The following is a 10,678-nucleotide window of genomic DNA, read 5'->3' on the forward strand; positions in this document are numbered from 1 at the left end:
GTGAGTCAGCTCAAATGATCAGCTACCAAATTTTCTCTCCCACTTTTGTCCCTAATCTCTATATCAAATTCCTGTAGCAGCAAAATCCATCTAATCAACCTTAGCTTTGAGTCCTTTTTGGCAAGAAGGTACCGAATGGATGCGTGATCCGAAAAGATTATGACTTTTGTGCCCAACAAATACTGTCTAAATTTTTTTCAATGCAAAAATAATTGACAGCAACTCTTTTTCAGTGGTGGAGTAATTTGCTTGGGTGTTGTCCAAACTCTTTGATGCATAATATATGACGTGGGGGACCCGGTCTTTTCTCTGTTCTAGAACAGCTCCAACAGCAGTGCTACTGGCGTCACACATTATCTCGAATGGTAAACTCCAATCTGGGGACTGAATGATGGGGGTAGAAGTAAGAAGATTTTTTAGCAAATCAAAAGCTTTCTTGCAATCTTCATTGAAGTCGAATTCAACATCTTTTTGCAATAACTGGCACATGGGAACTGATATCTTTGAAAATTCTTTTATAAACCTCATGTAAAACCTTGCATGGCCAAGAAAGGAATGCACTTCCCGAACATTCTTCGGGTAGGGTAAGCTCTTTATAACATCTAATTTTGATTTATCGACTTCCAAACCTCTTTTTGAAATAAGATGTCCAAGAATCAGACCGTGGTCAACCATAAAGTGACATTTTTCAAAATTTAAGACCAGATCTGTTTCTATACATCTTTGTAAAATTTTTGTGAGGTTTTTTAATTAAATATCAAAGGAGTCTCCATAGACGGTAAAATCATCCATGAAGATTTCTATGGTATTTTCGACATACTCAGAAAATATACTAACCATACACCTTTGAAAGGTAGTAGATGCGTTGCAGAGTCTGAAGGGCATACGCCTATACGCGAATGTCCCGAAAGGACAGGTGAAAGTCGTTTTCTCCTGGTCTTCTGGAGCAACTAGAATCTAATGGAAACCTGAAAATCCATCCAAGCAGCAGTAGTGGGATTTTCCAGCAAGCCTCTTTAGCATCTGATCTACGAATGGGAGAGGAAAATGATCTTTCCGAGTGGTTGCGTTTAATTTTCTGTAGTCAATACACACGTGTCATTCGTTCTGAACCCAAGTTGGAACAAACTCTCCTTCTTTGTTCTCTACCACTGTCACTCCAGCCTTCTTAGGAACAACTTTTTAGGGCTGACTCACTTGCTGTCAGAAATTGGGTATATCATCCCAGCATCCAGTAACTTCATAACTTCTTTTTTAACCACCTACATCATCGGTGGGTTTAATCTGTGTTGGGCTTCTCGCGATAGCTTATAATCTTCTTCCATCTAAATTTTGTGCATGCATAAAGATGGGCTGAGTCCTTTAATGTCTGCGATAATCCACCTAATTGCGCTTTTATATTCCTTCAAAATTCTGATCAGCTCTAACTCTTCTTTTTCTGACAGGTTGTTGGATATGATAACTGGTAATGTTCAATAGTCGGATGTCCGCTTCTACGGCTCCCCAAGATATGCAAATTTCAGGTGTTCTGGAGCTGTCTTTAGCTCCACGATGGGGGCTTGCACTATAGAAGGAAAAAGCTTGGAGTTATAAATTGGTAATTTACGAGTTTGGGTACCATAACTCAACTTTCTCTGCTGGTCCATATGAGCTGCCATCTCTTGAACTTCTCTATCAACCACATAATTTTCTGATATAACCTGAGCTGCATTAATAGACAAATTTTTGTGGAGAACTAATTCTAGTGACTCACGGTTAGAAATCTCAAAATATTCTGCAGATAATGGTTCAATTACATCAATGAAATTAAGGGCTGAAACATCATCTGGGTAACGCATGACATCATAAATATTGAAGTTGATAACTTCACCATCAAATTCCATTGAAAGAGTACCATCATAAACATCTATTTTGGTTCTAGTAGTTTTTAAAAATGGTCTCCCCAAAAGAATGGAACCTGAGTTTGGTGAGTCATCATCTCCCATATCCAAAACATAGAAATCAGCTGGGAATATGAGTCCATTCACTTGAACCAAAACGTCTTCCTGTACACCTTTTGGGTACACCAGAGAACGATCAGCTAACTGAATGATGACTCTTGTTCTTTTTAAAGGCCCTACCCTGATAGTTTTAAAAAGTGAATATGGTAAAACATTTATAAAGGCTCCTAAGTCCAACATAGCTCTTGGCATTGAAAGGTTCCCCAACTTGCAAGGAACAATAAATACTCCTGGATCCTTACACTTTAGGGGTAGCCTTTTTTGTAAAACAGCTGAAACATTCTCGCTTACTTTAACTGTTTCGTTTCCTTTTAATATTCTTTTTGAAGTACACAACTCTTTTAAAAATTTAGCATATCGGGGTAGTTGTTTAATTGCATCAAGAAGGGGAATATTTACCTCAACCTTTCTGAAGAAATCCATAATCTCTTTATCTTCTTTTTCTTTTTTCGTGTTTTTCGGTCTTAGGGGAAAAGGAGGAGGGGTAATGTTTACTTCAGGTTCAGCAGGTCCATCTTTTTTCTGCACCTCTTCAGCAGGTCCATCCTTTGTAGTTATTACCATTTCTGAGGGTGACAGCACAATTATTGTGCTTTGGGTTTTTCTCAGTCTGAGATGGGAATTTTCCTTGGGTTTGTGCTTCCAGTTTGCTCATGGAGTTCACGAGTTGTGATACCTGCTGCTCCAAATTTTTGATGTTGGACTTTGTTTCATTCTGGAAAGCTTGGTACTGGTAGCAACACTTTTAACCATGTCTTCCAAAGACATGCTGGAACTACTAGCTTGTGACTGAACAGGTGGTTGCTAAAAATTTCTCTGGTGCTGATTTTGCTGAAAAGATTGTTGAAACCCTGGTGGAGCTTGATATTGGTTTTTTTGCTGAAAATTCTGTTGAGGTCTTGGCTGGAAATTGTTATTTTGAGGCCCTCCCCAAGCTTGTTTTTTGCGATGTTGATCAAATGGCCTTTGCTGAAATCCTCCCATAGCTTGCACAGATTCATTATCTTCTTGAAGTATTGGGCACATATCAGTTGGGTGCCCGGTTTTGTAGCAGATCCCGCAAGGTTTGACCTTTGGCTCTACACCTTTTTCTTTTGTCAACAAAAGGACAGCTTTAGTCAATTCTGAAATCTGGGATTCCAAGTGGGCATTGCTCATCTCCTTGACTCCTCTTGGATGGTCTGGGTACCACTCTTCCTCAGTTGTTGAATGTTTTGATTCTTTTGCCACATTCTTTATTAATGCCCTGATCTCTATTGGTGTCATGTCTAAAAGTGACCCTCCACTAGATGCATTTATTAGTCACCTCTCCATAGGTATCAATCCCTCGCAGAAACATTGATATAGCTAATAATCACTAATGCCATGTTGTGGGCATCGGACTAACAGCTTCTTGAATCACTCCTAATAAGTGTGGAGAGCTTCTCTTTTGCCTTGCTTTATACCCAAAATCTCTCTGCATAGATTTGAAACTTTCGCCTTGGGAAAATATTTTTCTAGGAAAAGCTTGGTGAGTTCATTCCAGCTTGTTATTGAATGAGATGGAAGGTCATATAACCACTCCTTTGCTGCATCTTGAACCGAGAAGGGGAACGCCCTGAGTTTGATCTGGTCTTTAATAACTCCAAGGGGTTTCATTCTAAAGCAGACAACATGGAATTCCTTGAGAAATTTATGAGGATCTTCATTCTCAAGGCCTCGAAATGGGGGCAGCAAATGGGTTAAACCGGAATGAGCTCAAAATTTCGAGCTTCTGGAAAGGTGATACACAAGGGCTGTTGGGTAACCTCTTGTGTTTCCCACTCATGGAGAGTTTTTTCGGCTTCGTCTTTTTTTTTCATTCATGATGAATTTTGATTCGGTTTCAGAAGAATCTGTGAGTTCGGGTTTGTCTGAAGAGGATGAAGAGTAGGTTTTGAACGAGCTATTAACGGGTGAGGTAGGCGGTGCTTTTGGAAAAGGTTGAAATGAGTGTTCAGGTTCGTTCCACAAGGGAGTGCCTTGTGGTATGGGTGAGGTTAGGGTCCCTGTTTGTTTCTTTCGAAGTTTTGCTTCCTTCTTTAGCTTCCTAGCAGTCTTCTCAATCTCTGGATCAAAAATCAGATTACCTGTACGTAAAGATATTGGCATAAGACTATTAGTGTTTTACCGTGTCCCCGGCAAGGGCGCCAATTTGTTAATACCGTTGTCGTACACGATTTAAACAAATAAAAATAATAAATAAACTGCTTTATTGCACTAACAGGTAGTACAGGTAAGCAGGGTGGGATCCTCAGGGACACGTCCTAATATTTACACCTCTTTGCGTAAGGTGTGATCTAATTCTTGATGAATGCAATAAATATAAAAAGGGGTGGTTTATTTCTAAAAATTAAACTAATAGAAATCAAAAATAACAAAAGAATACCTAATTTAAAGTGGAGAAAATTCAAATAAAGGAAAGCAATTCCAGTCTCACGGTGACTTCCCTAATCATATAATTAACCTTCAACACAATATTTGACTATGTACTTGTTTAAACTGGTACTAAAGTTCATTCACAAGCTCTAATGACCTTTATTACAAAAATCATTTAATCAAAATAAGTTCTCTGAATTAAATCTAACTTTTTACTAAATTAACCAAACAAGCTCTTGACTAATAAAGAAAAGTTGCATTAGACACAGTGTAATTCCTAATAAAGTTCAATACCTCTCATAAGCTCGGAGGCGTTAAAACTTGTTTGATCATTTGATATTAGAGTTAACCCTAAACACAGAATTAATCTAATACTTGTCACTTTTTACTAATTAATCTAGACAATTACGGATCTAAACAATTAGATGACTAGAATGATTCACAAACAATTTAAGTGGCCAACAGAAACTGAAATCAAAATCAAACATTCAATTTAAACAGAACTGATCAAACTAAAATGTATTCATAGTCAAACATAGTGCCTAATGATTAATCATACGAAAAGGATACGTCTTGCGAAACTGAAATCTGAGTTTTTAGCTTGACATGGCTAAAAACGGATTACAAACAGTGAAAATAGAATCTAAACCATAAATCTTACTAAATTATGAATTGGAATCGAATTGTCTCCTTCAGATTTGCGTTCTTCACTTGAAAACCTTTGAAAATCGCCTCTAAATCGCCAGGAATCGCCAATTAGGGTTACTGGAAGAGTATCAGGCAGTATTTATACGTCTAGCTGTTAAAACGGCGAACCTACGATCGCAAAGGGCATACCTGCGATCGCATGTATCACCCACAAACGTGTCACGGGATGATTTAATGAAGTATGTTGCCATTTCGACGCAAATTTGAGCAACCTGCGATCGCATGTTTCTTTTTTCCTCAACTGATGAATTTTTTGGCTCGACAAAACCTAAACAACCTGCGACCAAACCTGCGATTGCAAGGGAAAACCTTCGATCGCAAGGATACAAGGTGTGATCACAGGTTACTTTTTTTGGCTCTTTTGATCGTCGTTCCTCCTTCCAAGCAATTCTTGATCATTTCCCGGCATCCTTCCTTGGTCTCAACTCCAATTAAGCTCCTAAGCATCCACAAATGCATCCCGAACTTGCGCAATAATCCATGTGCTCCAAATGGCCCTGAAAAGTCATAACAAATGTGAGCAGTACGAGCATTCTACAAAATAATCATGAAACATGAAATACATAAGAATAATCAGGAATTAGTTAACTTTTTATAATGAAATATGTAGGAAATTGTGCTAAAAGATGCATATAAAATGCATCTAACAGATTCCATACGTTATCTTTTCATCCTAAGTAATATTCGTAACTTCTATGTTTCTTCGAACGGGTATCTAACTCTTGGACTTCTTGACCGCAGGAGATGCTCAATCTTGCACCTGCTCTTCATACTATGTTGGACTTTCAATCGTAACCTCTCGAGTTACAAAATAAATCCTTATTGAGGACTCCTTCTTTTTCTTAGGAGATGTACTTTCCTTTATCTATTGTAACAGACGGATGGGTCGTCTTCTAATGACCTCTCATTGTATGATGCAATGCTTAGACTCAAGTCTCTTAGAGTCAAAATCCAGAATCGAATATACCTTCCTTCTTATTCTAATGTGATATAATCACATTTTAGGATGTAGCATTTCTAACTACTAATTTCTCTAACAACGAGTGTGACGCTATTGATCGCATTGATTTCAATCTTCTATCTTAAGTCAGATGTTACATCGAACTTGGTTCTCCGAACCACGTAACAAACTCATCATAGTCAGACTCAATTTGATATGACCACTAGGGTCAGAATAACAATCATCTCATTAGTCATTACCGAAACAATGGTAATGACATACTTGAATAAAACAAGACCAATCACTAGCTTCTTGGTAACCTTGTGACTTTCCCTGATCTAAGCGTGAGTCATGTGCTTCTAGTAGTATAGATCTCTACTACTATTCACACCTACTCAAACTCATCCCAAGTATTGTCTCGTAGTTCCCAAGTCCTAAAATCACAAAACAATTTAACACATACGAATGTGTCCAATTAATCATAAAATTTTTCCTAGACTCTACTAGGACTTCTTCCATGCATATCTTTAATCATCAATTCTAATTCAACTCGGTTGGTGATGGAAATTTCAGGCGATGGTACAACTTCAAGAATTACACCAATCGTTCCATCATCCTGCCAATCGAAGGTGTACTTCAGATGTACCGTACTCCTTTAAACGTACTGTTATTTTATTAGACACAAACTAAAGGCAAGATAGCACCTTTGATATCTTTCAATAGGTGTCATTCACTACATCATATAACAAAACCAGGGTTTATATAAATTCTTGAAACTATTAAACAGAGGTTCAAGTTCACCCTATACTATGCCTCTAATAGGCTACACCACATGTTACCATTCACATTGTTACTTCATAATTTGATCTTTGGATATGAATTCCTTATTCCTAATTCCTCATGTTATTGTTTTCTTTGTCGAGGATCATGTGGAATACCCTTGGCTTTGGTGCTGCCTCTAGCCTTGCTGCCCCATTTTTATTTGGGCAGTCTCTAGACATGTGCCCCTTGCCTCCGCATCCGTAGCATACCTTATCATTTTGTGTGCAATTCGAGGAATAGTGGCCGATCCTTCCACATTTGTAACAGGTTACTTCTTCATTGCATTTTCCAAAGTGCTTCTTCCTGCACTTTTCACACCACTTGGCTCCATACTTCTGGTCATCTAGGTTATACTTTGCAAACTTTCCTTTACTATCAGGTCTTGAGGATCCTTCAAGCTTCCTCTTCTCGCCCACTTCAGCTTTCTCCAGACCCTTTTCCCTTATTTAGGTCTCAACATTCTTGGCTACCCAGATGGCGGCTTTCAAAGTGGTTCCTTGCTTGACCATTGGACCAAATTCCGCTGGTAATCCATTGGCAAACTTGTCGACCGTGGAAAGTTTCGTTGGAAGTAGGTAGGGGACAGGCTTCATTTTCTCGGTAAAACTAGTAGCGTACTCGGTGACGCTCAATCTTCCCTTCTTCAAATTCTGGAACTCATTGTTGATTTCTAGGAGATCCTGCTCAGAGCGGTATTGAATCTTTAGTTGCACCACAAAATCTTCCCAAGATATCTTGCTAGCTGCTCCTTTGGGCATCGAACCAGCTAGTAGCTTCCACCAGTTTAGCACTCCAGACTTTAACAGAGGAATCACGAGAGCGTTTTTCTGTCTGTTGCAGCACTCACAACTCTCAAACATTGTCTCTATCTCGGAGATCCAGTCCATAACTTCCACTCATGTCGGGCTTCCAGATAGACACGGTGGTTTGGATGCCATGAAATCCTTGTACTTGCACCCGGGTCTGTCATTTCCTCAATCCTGAATGCTTTTCCTAACAATCGGTGGGTTGGCTTGACCAATAATCCCACTGAAGTTTCCTCCTTCCGACTGCCCTTCATTCAATTCAGGTTGTTCAATCGACATTGAAAGTTTTTCACAATTTTGCCGAAGCAGGCGTCTAGTTTCCTCCATCTGACGATCCAACATCATTTGAATCATCGTTTGTACCCCAGCCATTGTCATTGGCTCAAGTACTGCTGCTACCACAGCTACTTGCTCAACCACAGGTGGTTGACTCCTATTTTTGTTTGCGTTTCCAACTCCACTTCTTGTTCTTGCCATTTTTTATCTATACACCGAATAAAGTGAATTTAGATCCTCATTACGATAGATATTCAAATCATCCTTATCACTCTGAAACATTTACATGCTAGTTCTAATATTGTAGCCATCTGCTTAGAATCCTAAACACATAAGTTTTCCAGATCCGGTCGGCAACATAACATAGATCCGAACAATTAATAGCATATATGTTAAACATATAGCATTTAGCACATAAAATCATTTTAGGCATCTTTCCTAAAATAAACTAGTGCTCGTGTATAAAATATGATAGACATTCATCTCACAATCATCACTTAGCATTCTAAGTTTAAATCTAGAGATCCTACAAATTCCTAGTTCGCTTAAACTAATGCTCTGATGCCAATTGTGACATCCCCAAAATCACGGCCAGAAAAGACCGATTGTTTATGTTTTGCTTTATAAAATAAGACTAATCCTTTGATTAAAAGAGTTGAGGAATTCGTTCCCAAAACAAAATGTGATAAGAATTTATCAAACCATTTCTTAAAAGAAACGTATTTTTATTAAATAACAAAATCTCGAGGCCATCGTTTGAGTAAAGGTTTCACTCATTTTTCACCTGCCACCCTTATCTCATGATCTATATCATCTCTCGCTCATCCTCAAACTCATCCTTCATCATACACCAACTATTTCGTCTACCCATGTTCTACTTAACATATTTGTAGTTAAAAACTACATATACAGTTTAAATCATTTAAAATCATGTATAAAACATTCATTCAACATCCATCTCAAGTAAACAATCAATATATAAACACATAACACGTATTTCATAGCAAATACTTCATATCTATGTGTTAGAAGAAGGTAACTACACACTCTCTTGTTAAGACGATTGTCGGACAGCACTACGACTCTTCAAGTAGAAGTTCTTATATGAAATCGGGATATCTTCACACACCGGGCTTCTCGTGGGCAGAGCTTCGGCTTGAAACTCTTTTCTTCTTGAGATCTTTGGGGCTTTGGGACTTGCTTCGGGTCTTGGGATGATACCAGGGCTTTAGGGGGTTAAAGTTAGGCTTAAAAATGAGTAGAGTAGGAGAGAGGTTAAGGAATTAGCAGCCAAACCAGACTACCTTCGGTTACTATTTATAGGGCTGATTTTTCGATTTTCACGTCGGGAACATTCATTCAAAACCACTTGCTAATTGCAAGCGATACAAAAGATCATGTAGCCTCTGAATCAAACATTACCAACGCAGTAATACCGTTCACAAGGAACGATCCTGAAATAAAGCACACAAAAATAAGCAGAGAATTCAACATAAACAAAGAGATAAGGAGAAGATACATACTTGTCACCACATCAGGTGTTGCGCAAGCCTCCTCGACCGTTAGTTGAAAAACCCTGCTCCTCACCACATGCACATCTGCCTTGCTCTAGCGGCCATCAGTAATCTGTAGAGTCGGTGAAGCGGGAGCTACCACTGCTCGTGCAACTGCCAAACTCGGAAAATTGGCCTTCTTGTGGCCCCTCTGATTGCAATGGAAGAAAATTAGATCAGATACCGGGGTGGTGGTGGCAGTAGCAATGCAATCCCTGCTAATATGACCCGTCTGGCTGCACCTGAAGCAGCTAGAACCACCCACCCTGTACGCCCCATCGTGCATCTTGCCGCACTTTCCACAGCAGCCCCGGCCACTCTAGCCTCTTGATCTCGAATCAAATACCTTGGTCCTCTTGCTAGAACCCCCTGAACCCTGAGCCTGATTTGGTTTCCTCTTTGATGCATGCTTTAATAAGGATGACCCAACCCTTACGTTTTCTAAAGTTCCATTATTGCTTATAATTCATATTTGTATCATTGTTTGGGACGTGATCTCATTCGTGATTTTTGAATTCAATCCAGTTGTGTTGGGATTAAAACCCTAATTGAGATTTGATGAACAAGATGCGGAAAATAAGAACAAGCACAAATATGAAGATTATGTCGAATGATCACTCGATTTATTCAAATATGAGGAATAAATTACACTTTCAGCATAGACTAAAGAATCTAACACTACATAAGAAACCTCACATGGCGGCTACATTTTGACTCACTCTTAACCCTAATAATGAATAATACATGACTATTTATAGGGAAAAGACAAGTCTTGGGCTTTTAACCTACAGTTCATCAAAGGGTCCCATTGCCATCATCCATGTAGTGCTTTGAAACCCTATAATCTCCCCCTCAAAGTATGGAATGGATGACAATGTTTTAACTTCCAAAACAAGCATGTAGCAAATAAAAAGAACTTGCAACGAGGAATAGATGAAGCAATCCACGAATCTTGATTCTTCAATAGTCTTTAAACACGGGCTCTAGGATATATAAATCAAGCACTGAACTAATGTCTTTAAACTTCATTTTCTAATGTAATCCCAAAAAAATCTTCATCAAAACCAAACCCGCCATAAAAACCCATTTCAGAACAAAGAAACCGAATCACTTCTTGTCTTTGAAGAGCTCCCCCTCCAAGTCACAATGATCTTCAAATAAGCTAATGATATAAGC

At 38.8% G+C, this 10,678-nt stretch overlaps 1 protein-coding gene across 1 annotated transcript; it reads right to left on the reverse strand.

Moving 5' to 3' along the window:
• Nucleotides 1–1,493: 1,493 nt before the first annotated feature.
• LOC111910677 (uncharacterized) lies at nucleotides 1,494–2,564 on the reverse strand. Its single transcript, XM_023906511.1, has one exon. The coding sequence runs from the start codon at nucleotides 2,562–2,564 to the stop codon at nucleotides 1,494–1,496; it is 1,071 nt and encodes a 356-aa protein (XP_023762279.1).
• Between the last annotated feature and the right edge of the window lie 8,114 nt (nucleotides 2,565–10,678).

Source organism: Lactuca sativa, chromosome 4 (genome assembly GCF_002870075.4).
Source record: "Lactuca sativa cultivar Salinas chromosome 4, Lsat_Salinas_v11, whole genome shotgun sequence".
NCBI lineage: Eukaryota > Viridiplantae > Streptophyta > Magnoliopsida > Asterales > Asteraceae > Lactuca > Lactuca sativa.